General features: G+C 49.1%; 3 protein-coding genes and 2 long non-coding RNA genes across 6 annotated transcripts; 2 read left to right on the top strand and 3 right to left on the bottom strand.

Moving 5' to 3' along the window:
• Nucleotides 1-7: 7 nt before the first annotated feature.
• pde6gb (phosphodiesterase 6G, cGMP-specific, rod, gamma, paralog b) lies at nucleotides 8-2264 on the bottom strand. Its single transcript, XM_040177206.2, has 4 exons — nucleotides 2199-2264; nucleotides 1016-1238; nucleotides 890-930; nucleotides 8-810 (listed from the first exon to the last, which is right to left on the bottom strand). Exons 2-4 carry the CDS (start codon nucleotides 1159-1161, stop codon nucleotides 734-736), a joined length of 264 nt encoding a protein of 87 aa, XP_040033140.1. The 5' UTR covers nucleotides 1162-1238; nucleotides 2199-2264; the 3' UTR covers nucleotides 8-733.
• Nucleotides 2265-3898: 1634 nt separating this feature from the next.
• On the top strand, nucleotides 3899-7679 carry LOC144407944 (uncharacterized). Its single transcript, XR_013467660.1, has 3 exons — nucleotides 3899-3951; nucleotides 5523-5626; nucleotides 6188-7679. It is a non-coding gene; the product is annotated as an uncharacterized LOC144407944 (long non-coding RNA).
• Nucleotides 7680-8728: 1049 nt separating this feature from the next.
• Nucleotides 8729-13826, bottom strand: gprc5c (G protein-coupled receptor, class C, group 5, member C). 2 transcript variants are annotated; one of them, XM_040177500.2, is made up of 5 exons: nucleotides 13517-13826; nucleotides 10898-11944; nucleotides 9976-10076; nucleotides 9490-9618; nucleotides 8729-9121 (listed from the first exon to the last, which is right to left on the bottom strand). In XM_040177500.2, exons 2-5 carry the CDS (start codon nucleotides 11883-11885, stop codon nucleotides 9089-9091), a joined length of 1251 nt encoding a protein of 416 aa, XP_040033434.2. In that variant the 5' UTR covers nucleotides 11886-11944; nucleotides 13517-13826; the 3' UTR covers nucleotides 8729-9088. The 2 variants fall into 2 exon arrangements, with proteins under 2 accessions (XP_040033434.2, XP_040033435.2); XM_040177501.2 differs by lacking the exon at nucleotides 13517-13826 and adding an exon at nucleotides 12514-12869.
• LOC120819712 (uncharacterized) lies at nucleotides 12336-14942 on the top strand. Its single transcript, XR_005712304.2, has 3 exons — nucleotides 12336-12473; nucleotides 13853-13900; nucleotides 14135-14942. It is a non-coding gene; the product is annotated as an uncharacterized LOC120819712 (long non-coding RNA).
• A 377-nt stretch (nucleotides 14943-15319) lies between these two features.
• Nucleotides 15320-21511, bottom strand: gpr142 (G protein-coupled receptor 142). Its single transcript, XM_040176688.2, has 3 exons — nucleotides 21373-21511; nucleotides 17252-17406; nucleotides 15320-16393 (listed from the first exon to the last, which is right to left on the bottom strand). Exons 2-3 carry the CDS (start codon nucleotides 17388-17390, stop codon nucleotides 15438-15440), a joined length of 1095 nt encoding a protein of 364 aa, XP_040032622.2. The 5' UTR covers nucleotides 17391-17406; nucleotides 21373-21511; the 3' UTR covers nucleotides 15320-15437.
• Nucleotides 21512-23432: the final 1921 nt, after the last annotated feature.

The following is a 23432-nucleotide window of genomic DNA, read 5'->3' as shown; positions in this document are numbered from 1 at the left end:
ACTTTCATTTTTCTTGTTTTAATACTTTATTTGTTTCCACATCTTGTAGAGAGTACAAAGCTCCTTTATACATCCTATGAATGGTTGAATAAAGATGCAACAGCTAGAACACAGATCTTAAAGACACATATTTAAACACACAGCGATGTGTGAATGTGTGAGAAATGATCAAAAACCACAGATTGTCACAGACATTAATATTAAACACGGGAGACGTCAGAAACATCAGAAAGGATGTGGAACATAAGCAAACTTAATGGCGGAAGCAGAACGATATTCTGGAGGGACATTTATTCCCTTCTCGTGGCTTTTTAGTGACTAACAGCATTTTGCTGAAACGCCACGCTGGAACCTGAAGATGATTCAGGTTTGGGGATTTTACACGTCCGGCGTTGAAGTGAAGCAGGAACGTCTCCCCACACGCCACGGGTCCGTTTCTTTAGCTCAATGTGAGGCGGCCATGTTTGTTGCATGTTGTGTCCGTGAGCAGATAGTAAATAGTAGGAGAAGAGCAGTTTAAAGCAGCAGTGCAGATCTAAAGGACGTGACAGACAGATGCTAAACATGAGCAGATGTTTTGTAATGTCAAAGAAGAATCCGGTTAAGAAGGAAAGATCTTTTTGTGGAAATTCTTTTTTTCCATTTTTTTGTGTTTGTTACATTTGGTTGTGGTAGTTTGTGTGGAATAGTTCTTTTTGAAGCATCTCCGGGCAGCGAGAAGCAGCACAGGGCCTCAGATGATGCCGTACTTGGCCAGCTCGTTCAGCTCCAGGTGATTGAAGGCCTCCCAGGGGCAAATGACAGTGATGTCTGCAAAACAAAGAAAGACATAAAGAGAGGCACAGGAGGGAGGTTGAGATCACAACGCTCAACGCTAAAGTCAGCTCACCTGTGCCTAAGCCCTCCATTCCTGGGATGTCATCCCCGAATCTGAAGGAAAAACGCACACAATCACACACAGCGACACCTCTGGACCTCCAAACATGAAAAGAGCAAAGCATCATGGGAGACGAACCCCTGGATTCCCTTCTTCGGAGGCTTGCTCTTGAACTGCCGGGTCTGCCGCTGCTTGAACTTGGGCGGCCCCTTGCGCGGGGTGGCGGGGCCCCCGCTGACTCGGGTGGCCGACTTGATGTCAGCTTTGGGCAGCTCCAGATTCATTCTTCAGCCGGTTGGGTTCTGCTGCTCGCTTCGTCTCTCTGCGGGCCGGTCGTCGTGGCGATGGATGGCGCCTTTTGCTGTTTTTTTTTTAAGGCAGAAAGACGAACGTGGGGTGAGAACTGATTCCATCTCACCTGTCTGACCTGACAGGCCTTAATCCTCTCACTCATATCTCACACCGACCCAACGTCTGGACCACCTTGTTCTGTGAGGATGACCCAATTTCCCATAATCCCTGGCTCAAGTTAATAAGCCCCCCCCACACTCTCTGTTTCAAGCCCTCGGTAATCTCATTAGAGCAAGGACGAGCCGGCAGGAACGCTGAGCACGCTGTGAGGGTCTGAACACGGCTTAACCATCACACCTTGCATGTCAAGTGATGGTCCAGCAGATATCGAAGTCTGTTTTCCATCACATCGGTCCCACCAGTAGCAAGAAAACATGGATTTCACTGCTTTGTCCATTTGCATCTATACAAAATGCCGCATTTAGATATTTAAACATAACATGGCAGAAAACACAATATAATGAGTCAATGAGCTGCTGAAGTTTCTTCTCTTTTCTATAACTTAGTGAGTTATCACGTGATCCATCTCTTAATCTACGTATTAAATGTTAAAAATATCTTTAAAACTCCAGAATTAAGAATGTTAAACTGTTTCCTTATTAGTAAATCTATTGTAGTGCATCGTAATCATTTGTCATCTGTAATTCTTCAATTTCACCCAGGCGGCGTTTTATCGTTTTGCTCTTAAATGAAAAATGTGTGTTGCACATATTTCCATTTCTTAAGGGTTCGATCAGTAAACGTCATTGTGCTCTAATGATTTATGGAGATTCTACTGATCACCTCCAGCTGATGGAACCTCGGCCCAAATGAGAACCCGGTCTTTGTCCTCTCAAGCATCCCGTCACATTCACATCCCCTTCTTCTCTAAAGCAGAAGCACTGAGCCTCCATGAGTCTGTGCAGGTGGTGCATGTGGTGGAGGTGGTGCATGTGGTGGAGGTGGTGCATGTGGTGGAGCTTCTACTCACCAGCTGCTCGGGAGCAGGACGGGTCGGACGCTGGGCTCGCTGTGAGGGCCGGCGGGGCTCAGGGGCCCTCTTATGTAGGCTGAGCACCAGATTATGGACGCGCCCGCCTACCAACAAGGCCAACGGGGGGGGGGGTATGTATGCAAACTCTGGTGTCACACTCACTCACTCAAGATATTTGGACTTTCTTGTCAAAACATTTTCTAACCTAATATTTTTTTTACTTTTTTCAGTTATCCACCTATTTATTTTATTATCATTATAGTTGTACATTGCACTTTTACATATTTTACACCCCCCACATCCACACACACACACACACACACACACACACACACTTAGTTCCACCGCATCGACTTTGTGGACACCTGGTCTTTGCCAGCATCTTGTAATCTGCATTTAGACAAGATATTGGTCCATAACATCCGCATCTTTTCCAGGTTTTAGCAAAAGCGTAATTGATGCATTTCAAAAAAATGTTTAACCTAATAACATTTTCCAACAAAATATTAGGATTTTTTTTCCAAAACATTCTAGCTCTGTTTATTTTCCATGACATTATTCTGACATATTTTGACTTTTCTTTGAAAACTATTTGACAAATATTTTGACTTAAATACTTTTTTTGAAATCCAAGGTAACTTTTTACCTTCAAGGAAACATTCAGACAACTTTTTTTTCCTGAATTTTTTTTAACCTTTTCAAAAAAAAAATTTACCTAACATTTTCCAACTTTTTTTCTATAAATTTTCAATCAACAGATGTGCAAACATGGAAACGTTGATACAACCTGATATTAGTACTATAATTATTAATGTCAAGTCACAATGTGATATCAAGGAATATCTGTTCCTCTCTGAAACCTTTATTTAACAACTCATTTAAATACATTTAAAATAAATAATTAAGATACTTAAATAGACATATACAAAAATACATCGTTAACACTTCAATTCAAACATATAAAACAAATGTGCAAAACGTGGCTGAAGGAGCACGACAATGAATCACTGACAGTTCTGAGATGTTCTGCAGCGTGTGATCCACCGGAGGAGGCAGTGGAGATGTGGAGGTAGACCCATCACAGCGACAGGAGCCTCTTCTAAGGTGCTTCAACTCTTACTAAGAACGCTCACAGCAACTATTCTTCGCTCATGTCTTTTTCAAGAGTCTTATCTCCATCTTCAGGTAGGTTTTAAGGTTCTCATCCAGCACGCTGTCCTCGATGGCGGCGAGCGCCCGGTCTCCTCCGTCGTGGTAATACTCCAGCAGCTGCTCCGCGTGTTCGATCCACACACAGTTGTGACAGCCGCTCATGCAGCAGTGGGTGGGAGGCGGCGGCGGCGGGCCGCGCTCCGTGGACCAGGCGGAGGTGGCGTGGTCGGGTCCTGGCTCAGAGCCCCCAGAGGAGCTCGTTGGTGTCAGAGGAGCAGGAGAACCTGGTCCAGCTGAGAGGCATCTCCTCCGCGATGGCAGCGGGCAGAGATGGGACAGACGTCTCATGTGTAGCAGGGACAGGACGCACAGCTGAAACACAGCAGAGTGAAATATGAGCCGAATTACATCCATCAAGTTAAGAGGTCTCCTCTTCTAACGGTTTATTTTAAGTGTTGGAATCTTTCGTGGTGACCGTGGAGGAGCTGCGTGTTACACTGCAGCTTGTCAATAAAGTTGCATCTTGAATGTGAAGTTCATGTATTTGTAGGTGTAAGAGGACACTGCGGCTGTGACCATTGGCTCGGTCGGGTTGTTTGTGAGTACAGTGATTAGGAACACGTGAAAAAACATCATCATCATCATCATCATCATCTCACACACATAAGTCTTGTATATTTAATCAAGTTACGTTTGTGTATTTTTAACTTAACTTACGTGTCCTAGTCTGTGACTTTCAGCGATGTGCTTTAATATTTAAAAGCCTGAACGTCAGTTAGAGGCGAAGAAAAAAAGAGAAATCTGATAACGACGATTTAAAGACTTCGCAAAGTTTAGCTAACGTTAGCTTCTCCGAGTCCTGACGTAACGACAGCTAACTAGCTGCTAAACGGCTAACGCTACATGTAGGAACACTCGTCTTCTCGCTAATAAATGAAACATAACACTTGGAGCTGTTGAAACGTGTTAACATTAACCAGCGATGTGTCCTGAGGAAAGGTCAACTTTGATGCTAGCTTAGCAGCGTTAGCTTCTCTACCGTTAGCTTAGCTACCGACCTTTTGTAAAGACAACGACGACCTCGCCACATTTACACCAAAACTCAGCATCGGCGCGGTGAAAACGAGGCTCGGTTATTTATCCGTGTGATTCATTTTCTTTGAACTGTAAAGTTGTTCCTTCCCGGACGTCCGGATCCACCGCTTTAGATCCGACTGCGACCTTTTGTGTGGAGATAAACAAGCACGTTGATTGGCCGACTGGAAATGACGCGGCCAATCAGATAGCAGCCGTCTAAACGTTAACCAATAGGAAGGTTCGCAAAAAACGAGCTGCGTTTCCTAATGATGTCCAGCAGGTGGCGGTTTGTCCTTTGACATCTCAGAATAAAGCTCATCATGCAAACGTCACATCAAACTACAACTTGTATCAACCAGAGATGGTCCTATAAATAAACAATATGACATATATATACATATTATTGATCCTTCTATCAGGGGTTTATGATCTGATAAGTGCCTTTGGGTTTATTTTGTATCGTTGCCACTTAACTGCACTGCTAAAAGAACTGTTAATGCCTCATTGTGTCATCAGCTGAGGCAGAACAAACAGACTGGGCCGATTCGGTGTGTTTGTTTTTCCTTCAGGAAACAAGCCTTGTGTTTGATTGTGATTTTTACTGTCTGTATCTTCATCCAACAAACATTTCAAACAAAGTATATTTCATTCAAGGAAGCTGCCCTGTACATTTATTTTTATTTTTATTCAAATCTTAATTGCCCCGCAGCAGCAAACACAAGAGAAAGAAAGATGGAAGCTCGTATTCTCACCTGTAGATGTAAAAACTCAAAGAGCAACATGCGAAACATTCAGCTTAGAAATGACGACAGCCAGCGGAGTAACTAGATCAAAGTGTATATTTGAAGGTAATATACATTTTTAAACCCTTCTATATTCCTGTAAACGTCGCTGTGTCTGAGAAAACATTAACTTGTTTAGGGTTCACAACCCTTCAGGACATTTTGTCACTTGAACTGTTTTCTACTGAAGCTGAGATCAGAGCATTTCAACCCCCGGAAGCAGATTTGTTCCGTTGAACGTCTCCTAACCCTCCAGTTCCTCCACCTTTGACCCCTTCAGTGATGCGTGCGGCGATGTGTGTGTGTTTAGTGTGTGCAGGAGAAGCTCCTCACAGGCCTCAGTGTTTGCGAACCACATCCATGGCAACGCGGTGTGGAAACACGGCAGCTGCTCAGCCCGGCGTGAGATACCAGGTGTGTGGTGGTGCATGTTATCTCACCAGAAGCCCACTCACAATGACCCCCCCCCTCAGGCAAAGACCTTCCCACGGCGTTAAAAGGCTGCTGACATTGTTGTGAGAGAACAGGTGGATCAGTGATAATCTCTGAGTACGCACAGTGAACAAAGGCCTCGATGGGGACGAATCATTATCACAATACGTCAGTTTACTGGCCCCGTTCATATTTCATATATTTCAGAATAGATTTGGTTCTATTTATAGGCCGATGTCATGATGAGGGTTTGAATCTTGTTCTAGTGTTTAGAGATCAGCTGAGGGAGAAAGTTAGCGCTCAGAAGGTTCTACTTAGAACCAACGAAGACCAGAAAGAAGTCCAAATGTGGGTTTACATTTAATTTGTTGTTTCCCTTCATTATTAATTGTCATTAGCAGAAATACATGTTATTTCTCTGCAACAGTCTGTGAATGTTCCACCCAGGACCTCCTAAGAGAAGTTCCACAGGGACCATTTGGTGTAATGGTTCCTTCCAGAAGCCTCTCTGGAGGTTCCATCTAAAACCTTTGCTTTCCTCAGCAGCGTCTCTTCCTCCTCCTCGTCCTCCTCCTCGGGAAGTGAGGGGGAGGGGGACCAGAACCAGGACTGAGGGGGTGGCCTGTCAGACCCTCCTGCAGCAGGATGAGAGGTTTGGTAGAGGAAGAGACACTACCTCTCCAGACCACTGGGGGCGCCAAGCGAGTCGCTGTAACCACCCGAGCGCTGGCGGTGCCTCTGACTGCGTGACCCTGGTGCAGAGATTCCCTTCATGCAGCATGTGAGTGGATGCAGGTCACCGCGTGGTCTCAGCTTGTAGGTCACATCAGAAGAATCTCTTAAGTATGTCGGCTATGCGAGGACTACGCATGGCCCCCCCGAGCCCCTCCTTTAGGATTAGGTTTCCCTCAACACCTTTTCCCTGCTTCACCTCCGCCAGGCGTTTCCTGGGGGGCTCTGAGGGGACGGTGGATTAAACCAGGCACATGACAAGCACTTTTCTTTCAGTTTGATGCTGTAGAAACTTTTCACACGACCCGGCGGTTCCCCGCGGGCCCCCATGGGCCCCCATGGGCCCCCATGGCTTCTGGGGGAAACCCTGGAGGATCAACAGTAACTCTCGCTGTGGAAGTTCACACAGAGATAAGATAAGAACATGTCAACGAGCCATCGGCCTTTATTGCTCAGTGTGTAAAGTTCTGACATCTTAAACGCGTCCGTCCCACACGTTGGTCCCCAGAAACATCTGGAATGTGACCCTTTCATCCATCGGCTCAGACTGAAATGTTCTCGGATTGACTGACGATGTTTGGTTCAAATATTCAAGTGAAACTCGAGCAGCTGAATTTGTCTTTATTGTATTTATTCGGGTTCAGAAATGTTTTAATGGATTCGACATAAACAACAACAGGAGACACAGAAGAACTGCAGAAAGACATAAAACACCCACAAAGGAACCCCCTCCCCCCCCATGTGAGGCGGGTAGCAGGGGGGGCGTTGGTGCTCAGGTGTCCTTCCTCAAGGTCCTCACGGGCTCACAGCAGCAGCTTTGTCCCGAGGGCACAAGGGCCGCTCTGTTCTCCGGCCCTGGGGGGCGGGGCGAGGGGGGGGGGGGCACGGCCCGAAGGTGACCCGTTCATGACACACCTGGAGCAGAGGCTGCACCTTTATTCACAGTGGGTCTTTCTCCGTTGTGCGCCCTCGATTCCTTTCCTCGCCTCCTCGCGCCTGTGAGCGAGTTATAATAAACTCTGAATCCATTAATGTGTAAAAGTGTTTCTATTTGTATCAACGGTATATTCTCTCTTATTGAGGCCTGTCCCTCAGAGGAAGAGTCCAACGGGGCTGCGTCTGTCCCCTTTACTACGTCGGGTCACGCAGGGGTCGCTGCGCGGCGGGGAGGCCGCGTCCACCAATCGGTTGGCCCGGATGACGACTCCTCCCCCGGGAGCTGAGGACCAGTCGGGGGGAGACAGAGGGGCTTGTGAAGGACCCGAGCGCCGGGTTCTGGTCCCAGTCGCTCAGCAAAGAAAAACACTCTTATGGAAAATAAAGAACACGACTTGTTGTGTGTCTGCGTTGAAGCTGCACTGGTACGAAGCGGGCTGCGGTTTCAAGCCTCGACTTCGGCTCTTTGGCCTCTGACCTTTGGCTAATGACGGAAACCATATCTGGACTGAGGAGGACTTACGTAGGCGACGTGTACTGTGCTTATTCATCCCTCAGTGTGGAGGCTCTCTGATTCGACATCGACGCAAAGTGACTGAACCGGGTCGGTCGCTGCGTCTCCTCTGACGGCCGCGGTGAATTCGTCTGGTGTGACTGAGGCCGGATCAATACGTGTGTTTGCACGAGTTGATGAACCCCATCGACTTGTTTGTTCCTCTCACGACACACTGGACCTACAACTGGTTCATAGAAAAACCTGCTCCTGTTCCACCCTCATCTCCTCACAGGAGCAGCGCGCACTGAGCGTAACGTGACCAGGCAGCGTTTATCTCGGCCTTCTAAAGGCGCGTTGCGTTGCACGGCGGGCGAAGCAGAGAGGCGGAAGTCTTGAGACAAAAATAAAGGCATTGAAGGTGAACTGGGAGTCGTGTTGTCAGTCAACACACCGACGAGATGCATCGACGTCATGAATCAGCTCCCGGCGTCCTCGTGATGTCTCCGTGCAGGAGGGGCCCCTGGGAGCCGGGCGGGCTGATCGGCCTTGTTTTATATCATAAATCTCGTGTACATTTTAACAACTCGCTGGATGGAAGCCTGCGACTGAACTACATGAGGCTCTTTAGCGTTAGTAGACACACATGTACTCGGGAATATGGACATAAACGTGTCTCATATAAGACCTTTATATATGTCCTTTATGGACAAAGAAAAACTTCTATTGGTGTGATTGTTTGATTGGTAGAAATAAATCATCCAATAGCACACGGTGATGCTAGCATTAAATAGCATTAAATATACAGATTCATACAAACGTTGACACGTTAACATATTTACATCAATCCAGCGCCAGCTGCTCATATTACCTTTGACCCTCGACCTTTCTGGTAATTCACCACTATATCCAGAGCGTAAATAAAGTTCCACCAGTGCTGCTGCTGCAGGTTTATTTGTGATGTGTGGGGGTGTGGGGGTGGGTGGGGTAGGTTGGGGGGTGGGGGGGGCACCGTGTGAATATAATGTATTTGCTACGTCAGCACCGTCACTCAAAGACCAATGTAAAAACTCTTTGTTCCTCCTCAAAGCCACAGCTTTGATCTCCAATCGAGGACCTGCGCCGTCCGGCTGGTTTCCGGTGGGGGGGTGGAGGGGTGATGGGGGGTGATGGAGGGTGGAGGGGTGATGGGGGGGGGGGGGGGGCGAGTATTAGAACCGGCTTAGAGAAGCGTGGAGTAACAGCGGGGAATGATGGAGGGACAGGTGAGTGTGACGGGGAGTTCACCACTGGGACGTCCTGTGGGGAGCGTCCACCTGCAGGAGGAAGCACGAGGACGCGTTACAGGACAGTTTACACGGGACATCAGGTCCAAACCAAACAAACACATGTATATATGTGTGTATATATTTGTTTTTTTAGTGAATTACAAATCCTGCTTCGCTTTACTCTGCTTCTGATTAGTGTGAAATTGTCAACATGAGGAGAGAAACCGACGAAGGAACCAAGTGAACTGAAGGTAAAAGGCCAGAAAAAACTCCAACAGGTAGAAGGAAAGAAAAAAAACAGACAAAGAAGCGATTCATGGTACCTGTAAAACAAGTTGCCATGGATACGGCCGACGCCAGAAGCAAAGGCCGAGGAGAGAGGAGACGAGGAGAGAGGAGACGAGGAGGTGACTTACGCTTTTTCCGTTGGTGTGAGTGTGCGTGGACTCGGCCTGCGTGGACGGCGTGCTGCTGCCGCTGCCGGCGGCCGAGTGGGTGGAGGCCCTGGGGATGGTGATGTCGTAGGAGACCTCCGGGACGGGGTGCTGCACAACAGTGGCCCGGGACACAAACGCCCGAGAAATAAAAACTTTGTTTTTTGATCCCACGTCTAAGATCTTTGCTCCGTTTTCGTGTCTTTTGCATAATTTGTCTCTCTGCTACATTTAAATGTTTTTTACTTTCGTGTAATTTCGTTTGCTTGTTTTAATACATTTTCTATTTACATTCATTGTTGCTTTGCTCACTGATTTATTTCATATAATAAAATGATATGCTTGTTTCCATTCTGCACCTATTACACCTGATCTCACAGTGTCGTCCTCCTCAAAATCATTCACATGTCCTCGTCCTTCATTTCAACAGTGTCTTGCCTCATTCCAATGTCTCGGTAAATTACTCACGTTTCCCGCCGCTTTGCTGATGAGGGCCAGCTCCGTGGGCTGGTACACGGAGCCACGCAGCTGACCCGTGTAGCCGCTGTACGGGGACACGGGCTTGGACGCTGCAGCGGGGACAGGGGGACAACACAAGTCATTCATTTGTCCTCTTTGTGGCATCTTTGTGGCCTCCTTGTAGGTGCTTTTGTTGCCTAGCAACCGCCTCTTGAATCTGCACACAACAATCACTGAAGACACTTAATCAGCAGACGGAAAGCCCAGAGGTGGAGGCGAGGGACCACTTTGTCCCTCCCGGTGTGTTCACTCGGATAACTGAGGGGCCACGCCTCAGTTGCCGTGGAGACGCTGCAAACACGGGGCGTGATGTTTCTGTTGGGGACGGGCTGCTTATTAACAGGAGCAATTCAGATTCTATCGCCTCTTTAGTCATACGGCTCCCACACAAAGAAAATAAGGAATTATTAGTTAATGATGAAGCTGGAAGTCAAAGGCTGCTGCACCACCTCTACCAGTTACATCACCAATAAGCATTTAGCTTCCAACCAGGATTGGAATCTATGTAATTACTGAATTGCAAAATGAATCCAGAGGCGGAGGAATGAGACAAACCGCTCCTTGAATGAGGCGCCGCAATGTGTGACTTCCTCCCTCCAAAAAGCCTCAATCCTTCTCCCAGCAGAGAAATACCTGAATTCAAACTGTTGTTTTCCACCTGGGTGACTCCAGCTGACCGACCCCACTTATGTTCGGAGATATGTTCCCCCAGAAATTACTATTATCAAAGTTATTGCCGTTCTCTGCCGCTGAGGATCATTATCGTGATAAAACAATAAGATAGTAATATTTCTGCTACGTGAGTCTATTGTAATATTATCGATCGGACTCGTTTCAAACCCAACGATGAAGAGGAGACGCCAACACGCACCTTGTTTGGGCTCGTCCATGGAGAAGGCCTTGTTCTCCACGAAGACGTTCTGGGAGCTCTGCTCCTTCAGGATGGTCTCGTAGCCGACTCCTCGGCTCGGGTACAGGTCGTCCCCGAAGCTCTGCTGGCTCTCGTCGTCGCTGGTCACGACGCACAGGTCGGGGATGGTGTAGAGGAGGAGGAAGGCCCACGCGTTGGCCACCAGAGCGATGGCCAGGGTGGGGTCGTCCCAGGTGGGCCACCCTCTCCTCTCGTTGCCGTAGACGTACATGGCGATCCATGCCACCCAGATGCCCGCGGAGACCAGGCTGGCCAGGAGGACGAAGGCGCCGTCCTTCTTCCACTGTCGGTGTTTGCCCGCCATGATGGCGAGACTCCCCGCCAGCGCGGCCAGGATCAAAGCCATCACGTAGATCAGCGCCATGGCAAAGTCCTGGTTGGCCACGTTGCAAGGCGTCGCCGCGGCCCCGCCGGTCACGGCCGTGGCGTTGAGCGGCCCCCACGGGTGGCGCACCACCGTGATGATCAGCCACTCGGTGTTGATGATCACCTCCACCAGCCACAGGCCCCACGCCGCCAGGCACAGGACCCAAGCTCGGGGCCCGACGCCCCGGCGGGCGAGGACGTTCAGCCTCACGCTCTGCATCAGCAGGCAGGCGAAGCAGCCGGCGAACAGCACGCCGAAGAGGAACCTGCGCGAGGCGCACGTGGAGAAGTCCTTTCCCACGATGAAGGCGAAGGTCAGGCAGAAGAGGCCGGCGGTGCAGACCAGGAAGCAGGCGTTGAGCGCCACCGAGCTCTTGCGGTTCTTGTCCAGCGCGAAGGGCACGCTGGCCAGCAGCGAGACGAAGAGCACGATCGAGAAGACGATGCCGGCCGCCGCCAAGGCCTCCAGCACGATGCCCCACGCCGCGGCGAGGTCACACAGGTTGTAATAGAGGGAGTCCAAGTTCGGGCCGCAACCCTCAGGGGTGCCGTTGGTGGCCATGGCGACCGGCAGGCACCAGGGTTCAGTGTGGACCGGTTCCGGTGGGATCCTCACAGCACCTGCACGGACAGAGGGACGCTGAGAGTGAGGAACACTGGGCGCGTACAGATCTGACCCAAGACTTTGATACGTCACCAGTGTTGCATCAGGAGACTCGTGGATACACCCGAACGAGCAAATATACCACTTAATGAGTCAGTATGCACACAGCGTTCAAACCTGCATCGTGATGTGCACACGGAACAATGCTGGAGGAGCCACAGGGACGAGGGCTCAGCGCCCCTGAAATAACACAGGAATTCAAACTATGGACTCTTCACAGCTCTGGTGTTAATCATTCATAGAATCGGTCGGACAAATATTGTTTCTGTGCATTGCGATGGCACCAGAATCAATGTGCTGAAGGTGCATCCGCCCAAAGGTGGTGCAGGGGTCCAATCAAAAGGTGGCCCACGGATACTGGTACCAGACCTCAGGCCGGTCAGGCACAGAAACAGAAGCCTGGTGGGACTCCAGAGAGATTTCTGTTACCATGGAGAGCTCGAGGACCAACTCCTATGGCATGTTCACAAATTCACCAAACTCAAGGTAGGAACACAAAGGCAGATTATGAAGCACAAAACCATACCTCACAAGCTCAGCGAGCTCCGTACAGGGACAAGACCTCCGGTTCCTGGAGCGCTTCAGCAAGTAAGAGGAGCTCAACTAGTCGGCATTCTCAAGACGCCGATTGGCTTTATATGTAAATGCCTCGGCGTCATTGTTCCTCTGTCAGAGTGACGAGCAGGAATCAGAGGGTGAGACGTGGACGGGACGTTTACTCAGGATGTCACACCACACGACGAGGGGAAATAAAACTTTAACCAAACGTTGGCCCAGAAATAATTACCCATGAATATTATACACAAATGATAATAAAACCACAAAAACCATAAACGAAATGGACGTGGATCCACTTCAGCCCCCCTGGTTGCCCCTGGCAACAAAATGAACCGTTCCAAACGGGATGTTAAGAGAATTTAAACAATAATAAGAACATTGAGGAGGGTTTCCAACGTGCTTCAATGAGCTGCTTTCGCTGGTGTCACGTGGTCTTCATCAGTAGACACTCAGAAGATACTAAACGTGTGAAATGTTTGTGTTGATCTAATCACACAGAAACCAATAGATCTCAGAGGAGCCCCTGATTCCCCCGGCCCCTCGTCAGGGGCCCCTGCTTTATGTTTCACATGGCTTTTCTGTCCGGTACTTAAACGACACACGATGGGGGAAAAAAGAGAATTCACAGCCCATGTTCTGCCCTTAGGGTCTTCTTTCTAAGACCCCTGATCTATGTTGTCCCCACGAATAATATAATATATGTGATCTGTTTCAGTACAGCTTTATGAAACACAAATAGGTGCATGTGGCCGCAGCTTGTTTGTACCAACAAAGTGTGCGCATCCCTCCTTGTGTACACACTTAAACATCATGACAGAGTTCCTCATCTAGACTTTAGGAGCAGTTTCACACGCGCACCAGGACGCGTTCAGGGACACAAACGAGCCGTTTAACGCAGAAAGGCCTTAAACATCCACAATGAGATCCTTGTGATATCGGACACAAATCTAAAAACGTAGATGCGTTCTTACCTGAACGCGTCGGTCTTCTTCACCTGTTTCCCGCAGAGGAGCGCGAACCATCAGAGCTTCAAACAGCCACAAACACGAGTTTTGAAGACTTTTCCGCTCCGAAGAAAAGTCTTCAGGTGGAAAATGTCAACGTTTGAGTTCTGATTCAAAGTAAAACAAACGACTTTTAGGAATCCTTTAAGAGTGTTTACGATTCGACTGCTGCCAAGGTCTCTCTCTCCCTCCCTCCCTCTCTCTCCCTCCCTCTCTCTCCCTCTCTCTCTCCCTCCCTCTCTCTCTCTCTCTCTCTCTCACACGCACACGCACACGCACTTAACGCGTGTCCACGTTTCCCAGAACGTCCCGCCGATGAGGAGACGACGCGGTGCGCAGCGACACCTGCTGGTGAGAAGCTCTTTAATCGAGATTATTTGGGAGTTTTGGTCACATGAGGTGGCAGCAAAGCAAAGCACATATATATATAGATATATATATAGATATAGATAAATACATGTATGTATATACTGTAAATATATAAACATATGTATGTATGATATCTAAAGAGTCAGAGAACAAGTGATGGCTTCAGTGAGGCCTCTGGTCAATAAGTTGCTCTCTGCTTGTTGACTTGTTGCTCAGGAGCTGATTGTTGCCGCTTCACGTCCCTGATGTCTCGCTGGCTCCAGAAAAGCAACATGGCGACGGCCGGGATCCATGATGGTGGCGGAGAGACCACCCCGCTCTTCAGAACATCAGTCCCCCGGATCAACGCGTGTCGTCACCATGACGACGTCCACTGATTACAGTCTGTGGGACCAACTCACTACTGCATCTAGATGTTTACATGTTTGCTGTCGCCTCCTCTGTGACGCTGTGAAACCAGACGCACCGATCCTCAGTTCCAACGTTTATTTCCTCTTCTCAGTGCTTCCAGACGGGATCGTTGGGCTCCGCAGCATGTGAACACGTCTGGACTTTGATAACATGTCTTCTACAAAACGAGGATGACAGTTTAAAACAGTTTGATGCCGTCGATTTAGGCAAAATAAAATGGGAAAAAGCGTCCTCAGTTCACTCAGACGGCTCCGCCCCTCCTCTGCCCCCCCCCACACTGCATCAGTGACTGTTAGAAGTACAGTTATTATTATAATAATTATCTTTATTTATTTCACAACAAAGATACAACAAGCAAACTGTTATGTGTGTGTGTGTGCTGGTACATGCATGAGAGTGTGTGTGTGTGTGTGTGTGCTGGTACATGCATGAGTGTGTCTGTGTGTGTGTGTGTGTGTGTGCAGACTGAGAGCTGTCCGGGTTTGTGCATCCGGGCCGTGCTGCTGTTTGAAGAGCAGCTCTCCTCCGGCCTCCATTCGAGGTTCCAGTTGCAGTTGATGTAGAATAAACAGAGGCGCGAGCGGCCGGCGGCTCCTGTGCGCTCGCCGTGGAGACGGAGTGCCATTTGTTTTGCTCTGTTGGCGATGCTCAGCGAGGCGCGCCCTCTTTTTGGGGGCATTGTGCACCTTTACACACAGCTCATGTTTAAACTGTCCCTCTGTGGATGACGAGCTGAGGGCCACGATGAAGGTGAGATGATTTGATGACACTCATGGAACTCGTCTCACTGTCCCGACTAACAGGCTGTTACTCTTTATTCTTTTCCGCAGCAATATAAAACATATTTCGGCACTTTGCTACTAAACGTGGACGGGAAGAAAAGCTTAATTGTGAATTGTTAAAGTCTCCTCAAGGAGAAATAAATATGTCGCTCGTGCGCTTTAAGGGACGAACAGCAGCCGGTTTTAATGAAAAACATTCCGCCGGCCTCCGGCTGACTGGCAGCCTGGTAGCTGGAATGCAGCGAGCTCCTCTGGCGTCCCAAGAGCTGCAGGACGATGGGACGATGGGGGGGGGCTTTGGATTAAGAGGAATTGGGGTCACGGGGTCACAAGGGCTTTCTGGCCCCGGGAGGTGACAAGGGGGTGGAGTCCCGCTGCGAGCGCTTGTTGTTCCCACTGTACAGAGAGGAGATGGAGGCGTTGGTGGGCGCCTGCGGGTGTGGCGCGGCCCGGCGGGGGTCCGGCGCCCCCCCCCTCAGCAGCACCACGTCCCGCACGGCGCCGCGGAAGGGCTTGCTGACGAAGCAGTAGAGGAAGAAGTTGACGGCCGTGTTGAGCATGGCCAGCATGTTGGACAGGTCGTAGGCCAGGTGGACGCGCCAGTCCCGGTGGACCGAGGACACGTACAGGTGGTAGATGACCACGGCGGTGCGCGGGGCCCACAGCACCGAGAACACCGAGGTGATGGCCAGCAGCATGGCGGTGGTTTTGCCCAGGCGGCGGCGGCGGCGGGGCGGCGGCGGCTCCTCCCCGCAGCGCGCCCGCCGCGGCCTCGCCCTCAGCGTGCGGATGATCAGCGAGTTCAGCACCAGGAAGATGCCGCAGGGCAGGAAGTAGATGATGGTCACGTGCGTCCAGATGAGCACGGCGTCCAGGCCCGTGGGCGGCCGGCTGTTCCTCCACATGTCCGACCACCAGAAGAAGGGCACGCCGGACAGCAGGGACAGCGCCAGCACCGCCGCGATGGTCCTCCGGGCGCGCGCCGGGTAGCTGATCTGCCGGTGGAGGAGGGGGTGGCACAGCGCCACGTAGCGGTCCACGGTGAGGGGCACGGTGGCCCAGATGGACGCGTGGTTGGCGGCGAACTCGGCGGCGCTGACGGAGTGCAGCAGCAGCGCAGGGACGTCGCGGTGGAAGACCGCCGTCTCCAGCAGGAAGCCCACGAAGATGATGAAGAGCTGCGAGAGGATGTCCGAGCCCGTCACCGCCAGCAGGTAGTAGTACAGGGCCTTCTTGGTGCGGCACGCCAGTCGGGACAGAGCCACGGCCGTGAGGACGTTCACTGGCGGGAACAAAGACACACGTGAAGAAGAAAACTGATCCTTATGTCCCGACACGCACAACTCAGGTCCATCGGCCTCCTTTCAGAGCTTCTCATTTACAACCAATCAGAGTTGAGGATTCACAGCTGTCAATCACTTCTCATGAACTTTGCACGATACTGAAATACAGCAACGCTTCTGTTTTCACAATCACCGCTCGGTGGGCGGGGCTTGATTTTGACAGCACGTGACATCACAGGTTCGTCCGACACAAACAAAGTGTTGAAGTAGCTTCAAATTCTGTGTTAAAAGATAATCTAAAGAGCTATTTCAGCATTATAGCATAATTAATATTAATTACTATTATATTAATGTTGATAAAACATGATACGTCTTCAAAGGTTAAAGAAATCCTTAAGAAGTAGATTCTGGTTGTTTGATGGATCCAGTTTTCCCACCTTGCGTTCGTAAAACGCATCCATGCAGTTTAAGTTACAAAGCATTGATTTTGTTTGTCCCCGTGTATCACATGTCCCTTCGGTCCACTTCCTGCATCTGTTTCTCACATCAGCAGCAGGATGTTCTCACTGGAGCATCGCAGCCGCACCAAGTCCTTCATTACGTGACGCATCTGAGCGCCACGCGCCTAAATATCAATAGCAGATCACCGCCGTCGATTGGTCGTGATGAGAACACGCGGCCCGTCACAGACGACAGCTTTCCACTGTATAAATTATTGATGGAGGGACTGATTATCAGGCCATTGGATTATTGTAGCCTGTGAAAGGTTCAGACCTCTAACTCACGAGGTATTGATTACTCTTATAATTAGACATCAATACTAACTGTGCTGTGATGGGCGAGCTGACTTTGTGTACCTGGTACTCCCACACAGAGCAGGACGCTGTAGTAGATGACCGGGATGAAGCCCAGGACACATTTGGACCTCTGCAGCTCCTCGGGTTTCGGGCCCAGCTCCTGGTAGCCGGACGCCGTCACATTGGACCAGTCGATCATGACCACGGCGCGTCCCCTGGGAGACAGAGACCTTCCTGTGACTCCGGGCGAGTGTTTGCATCTCACATACAAACAAAACAAAAGGGGAATGAAGCCGTGCGCTAGTTTTATAATTGTCCCAATAAATCCCATGAAAAGCCCCAAAGTGCAGATAGATGCGTTGATACAGAAAGATGTTTGTTTAAGATAAACTGTGGAAAACAACAAGTCGGTTTGGATTCAGTCAATTAAACTGCAGGTCGACAACAGCAGATGGGCTCCACCCTCCACCCTCCAGCCTCCACCCTCCCCCGAGTCATTATCCTCCCGTCTCCACATCTTCACCTGGAGTCCGTCCTGTTTCCCCCGATTGTCCTTACTCATCCATGCTGTTATCTGTCCAGCCTTCAGCGAGGGACCATTTAGATGCTTAACCAGAGTAAAGGTCATCGAGGGGCCGCGATGGCCCGATCTGGGAGGCCGACCTGGCGAGGTGACGCCTCCTAACAGCCGGTCGCATTTAATCACCGCGATTGTGAAGCGCGTTGGGACAACCGGCGTATTTTATGACTCGTGGGAGGAATGCGATCGTAAAGCGTGGAGACGTCCGAGGGCTTCTTTGAGTCCGCTCAGCACAATAAACCCGCAGAAGAGCAACCGGCGAGGTCAATGGCGTCTTAGCCGCTCTCACTGGTCTGCTCATCTAGATGATTAGTCCGCATCCTCGATAGACCTCCATCAGTAGACGAGACCATCAGAGAGAAGAAGGTCTATTCTTAAAGCATGGCCTCCAGCAGGGACCAGTCCACCGTGGAACGGAACCACATCCGGTCTCGTACCGGCAGGCGGAGCCCCGTAGGGGGGAGAGCTCAGCCCCTCGGGACCCGTTGAAGGGGGGGGAGGGGGGACCAGAACCAGAACCAGGGATGAGTGTCTGAGACTAAAGGAAGTCCTTTCAATCTGAAAGTAGGATTTTTTACATTTATGTTCTGAATTAAAGAAAAACTGATTACAAAGGTGGAAAAAGGCTTCAGTAAAAGCCTTTTTTGTAGAGTGATAAAATAAAGTGACCAATAACGTTACTTCAGGACCGTGGATGTCGGCATCATCCGAGCACTTTGAGGAGCCTTCATCCTTCTCGGCTTACAGCCAAGTTTAAAAGTTCCACGAGGAGCAAAGACACAAGAACGTCCTCCATTTCACCGGGAGACTTCCATCTTCTGAAGAGGCTCTGTTCCATGTGACTGAAGGCGACGGATCATTTGTTCGTCTCTTTTAGTGCAGTGTGAAGAACGCCTCCACACGCTGGTGATAACAGGACAGAACGGCGCTTTCATTCCTCCTCTGTGATTGAATCTGTTCTTCCCTCCACTGATCTCTTCGTCAGCAAACATGACATGCGGGTTCTAAACCAGGCCGTAAAAAACACACGTTGCTTTGTTTATGAAACGTTCTCATATTTGTCTGTCAGGAAGAGGAGCTGCTGCAGGAGGCGTTGGGTTCATCCCCCCTCTGACCTCAGAGGAGAACTTTTCTGCAGCGTCGTATAAACGGGTTAAAGTACAAGTACATCTTCAATCTGAACTCTTTACACGAGAAGTATGAGAATCGTAAACACTGTATTCATAAGACGGGATCCACATTTTGAACCGGATCAGAGTGATTGAGTTTAAACTAAGTTTAGACAAAGAAATGTTCCAACAAACGCGGAACAGAGATGATGTATAACAGTGTATCAAATAAGTGAATTTATGGAATAGTTTGGGAAACTAGTAAAAGTGTGTAATAAGATAATTCATGTTGGTTAGATATAATATTACATCTTCACTGAATACATTCACGAGAAATCTTTTTAAAAAGTAATTTTTTATTATGTTCTGTATATGAACTGTCACACTGTTATAAATGAAAGTCATAAATCTCCTTTGTGCTGGCTGGAAAAAGATAATTAAAAAATATTCTCAGTTAATAAATCTTTTCATCATAAAGTTCTCAATCCAAAGACAGAAGTAAAGCAGCAATACTGACGATTGAAAAGCTGAAATTTGTGAATTATTGTTCTAATAAAGAAATGAAAGAAACGCTTTCTTGTTCATGTTGTGCAGGAAGTGCACAAGAAACCCGGAGCCCAAAACAACAAACACCATCCGCAGCAAACAGAAGGAGCGCTGGATGCTTTCAGTGGCGGCTCGTCTCCTCTCAGAGACACATGGAGACGGTCGCTGTGGAGGACAAGAAATCACACTGACCGATCAATGTCCCCGTGGACGCTGCTGTGATCCTCGCAGGAACTCCGGAAGCGCCGAGCGTCCTCCCGCCTCCTCTACTCGCCTCCTCTACTCGCCTCCTCTACTCGCCTCCTCTACTCGCCCTCCATCCCGCTCCGTCCTCAGAGGTCTCGGGGGGGCCACAGATCTCGCTCTCGCTTCAGGCCCGACCGATTGGTCAGCGGACGGTTCTGCTGACGTTTGCGCTCCTCCCCGGCAACACGGAGCAGCTGAGGGTCGGACGTGTGCGGATCGGAGGCCTGTTTCTGGTTAAGGTTCCCGGGGTCCGAGGCGCTCGGTGCCCAGGAAGCCAAGCTGAACTTCATCCGCTCCACTGAGCCCTCTTAATAATTCATAGTGAGACGAGGCACCTGGAACAACACTGCCGGAGACAACGAGGCCCGCCAGCACAACTGAGCTCCATGCGCTTCCTCGTGGGAGACTCTTGTCTCGTTGTAGACTATAGAAGCTGCCGCCGAAAGAAAACACGCTCTCACTTCAGACGGCGCCGCTCCACGCTACCGACTCGCTATCGCGAGTTAGTTTTGTTTGCAAAAGCTAAATATGACGTGTTGATTAAATTATTCTCCAAAACAGAAGAGGCAGCAGAAACAAAAGGAACCAAGAAACAAGGTGCAAAACAACACATAAATGAACCTCCATGACAACGTAGTGACAACGTAACCTCATGTCCGTGGGCTACGTTGTCATTACCAGACTAAAAGGTCTCAGACATTTTCACGGAACAATTCAACTGTTTGGGACACTTAAGCTCCTTAAGAAGCCTCCAAGCACGACTTGCTCACCCAACCCGGAATTCCCACTCTTAACATCACAGACTGTATCCCTGATAGTCTGTAGTCATGGTGACGCAGTCATTGGTTTGCGGACTGATGCTGACCATTTTGTCATCTTTCATTACGGACATCACCTTCTTATTTATTTTCACTAGAGTCATTTCCTCATAGACGTCTATGGGAGCAGAGGAGTCGCCCCCTGCTGGTCACTACAGAGAAGTAGAGTCATTTCCTCATAGACGTCTATGGGAGCAGAGGAGTCGCCCCCTGCTGGTCACTACAGAGAAGTAGAGTCATTTCCTCATAGACGTCTATGGGAGCAGAGGAGTCGCCCCCTGCTGGTCACTACAGAGAAGTAGAGTCATTTCCTCATAGACGTCTATGGGAGCAGAGGAGTCGCCCCCTGCTGGTCACTACAGAGAAGTAGAGTCATTTCCTCATAGACGTCTATGGGAGCAGAGGAGTCGCCCCCTGCTGGTCTTAAACACTTGTTGGCTTCACTGACCAACTGCCGGTATTTGGCAAGTTGTCAGTGATAAAGAAGTTTCATCCTCATGCTGTTTGTGATGTTGCTAAAAGTTCATCCAAGAGGCCAAAATCCTGAAGGTGCTTAAGAAGAACAAATCCAGGAGCCCATCTTGGCAGAAGCGGCTTGTTTCTTAGAGGATTCAGGGAAGGGAAATAAGAAGAAAAACCTTCAAGTCCAGACAGAAGAGGAGTTCAAGACGACTAAGGATTATGAAAAAACGGTGAGACAGCCCAGACTCGCTACCGTCTTCCCTAAATAACTTTTATAACGAGACTGCAGACAATAGTGTGTGACAGCCCTGATGCACAAGAAACAGAAGCATTTCATGTTTACAGCAGAGGTTCTCGCTCATAAAGCGAGTTCTCGCCGGCTTCCTTTGCCCTTGTATGGTCGGTCGGTCTCGGTCTTACCTTCACATCCAGTTCTCACAGCAACCCTCCACTCGGTTCACAGCCGGTCCTCCCACCCGATGCTCCTACAGAGTCCCCGACATCGCTGCTGGACACCCAATGAGGAGAAGTGGAGGAAGAGGAGGAGGAGGAGGAAGAGGAGTCCATGCAGCCGGTTCATCACAGCAGCGAGTGAGCAGAGGACGAGTGGAGAGATGAGGCAGAGGGGAGTATCAATGTGGGGAGGGTGAGGGAGGAGGGAGGAGGAGGGAGGTGAGGATTGATCTGTGGACCATGAGATATCTGGACCATTAGGTGTTGAAATATTTCACTGGACAGGTGAAATGTAAGTCTGTTTGCCCCCACAAGTGTGTCCCCAAATGTGACCGTGTGGACAGATGTCCATGCAACGTGTCAAATATAATCACACACAGACGGGTTCCAGATAAAAACACCAGCCGGCAGCTTCCTGTATTCCTGACAGCAGACGAAACGAGGAAAATAACAAGCAACATGCGAACCGTTGACGATAGCGATACTCAAACAGCGTGTTAGTCGCAGCCCACTCGAAGAACCAATCCATCAATTTGTGGGCTTAGTGGACCAGAACCTGCGGGCCTGCGTACCACAGCTTGCTGTGATGTGGCTGCTCATCGTTTGACTCGTTTACCAGGCGTACAGGGCTCAGTCAAGAAAATGTGGAAAATGAAGTCTGTTTGGTTCACAAATACTCGTTGCTTTTACCGTTTATTTAACTGCAGTGCAACTTGTATTCTATGTTGAGCTTGTTCATTGCTTTAATGTCTGTTTTTAATGTTTCAATTAATACCCCTAGTGATTTTTCAACTCAACATGGCTGTAGTTATATGTTGCAGAGATGCAGCCGCTGCGCCCTCTGGTGGCCACGACGTGTAAATACAAATAGTGTCTACAGTGAGTGGGAGGTGAACACTGGTAGACAAACACACACACGCACACACACACACACACACATAAATTGTAAAGGAGGAAATAGGACTTTTGTTGTAATCTGAACTAACCTTAAAAGAGAATAGAAGTTGTTTGATGACTTTTATTTATTGTATTTTATCTGTAACTGATTTGAAGCTTCCCTCAGTTTCCCCCAGAAAGAGATTCAAACCTCAAGTGACCTCCTGAATTAAAAAAAGGTTAACGATGTGTAGAACATTGAGAGCATTAAAACCAGGCGTCAAAATCCAGTCCTGCAGAGCAAAGTCAGTGCTACATGTGTGAGAGCTGCATTCTCTCCGGTGACCACCAGGGGGCGACTCGTCTGGTCCCAAATAGGAAATGACTTCTCTCTTGATTTATTCCCTCAGTAAACATGAGTGTATCGTCACACCCACTTTAGGGGGCGGGGCCTATATTATCACCTGTTCGGGTGTATCATGATTAACATGCTGTGGTGGTTTAATGCAGGCCGCTGGGAGCGAGCACATTAGGAGATCCGCCCTAAAGCTTCTTTAAATCAACACAGATGACGGATGATGTAATTTATTGTTACAACACACGTGTTTGTTTGGGTGAATAACTCTTGATTCACCGTGAACAAATATATTAATACATAATTGTTTTTTTTTACCTAAGTTATCTTTAACAACAGATCAAAATGGTGTGAAACGTCAGGCTTCTGTGTGATCAGGCAAGTTCTCTCTATGTTGTAAGCTGTGGTCTTTAAAGCCATGTGTTTAAAGTGTAACGTAAGTCGCTTTGGATTAAAGCGTCTGCTAAATGACCTGTAATGTAATGTAATGTAATAAAATGGTCTGAAGCTAAAGTTGAAGCGCTGCGTCTCCACAGAAGGACCAAAGGGGTCGAACCGCGTGGCCACGTTGACCTCTTTCTATCCAGTCAAACTGGAACCCCTAGAACCCCCCCAAACACACACAGGACCCGCCCACCGGGCCGAGGTCACCGGCCGGATCCGACAAGGCACAACTATCAGACACGTCTCTCTTTTTAGTTTGTGATTAAACACATAAAAAGCAACGAGGGTTTTAATGAAAATCATTAGATGGGGATATTGATTGCGTAACTTGGCGCCCCCTAATGAAGCCGCC

Source organism: Gasterosteus aculeatus, chromosome 5 (assembly GCF_964276395.1).
Source record: "Gasterosteus aculeatus chromosome 5, fGasAcu3.hap1.1, whole genome shotgun sequence".
NCBI lineage: Eukaryota > Metazoa > Chordata > Actinopteri > Perciformes > Gasterosteidae > Gasterosteus > Gasterosteus aculeatus.
The sequence above is the reverse complement of the archived record's forward strand: the minus strand, read 5'-3'. Positions and strand labels throughout refer to the sequence as shown.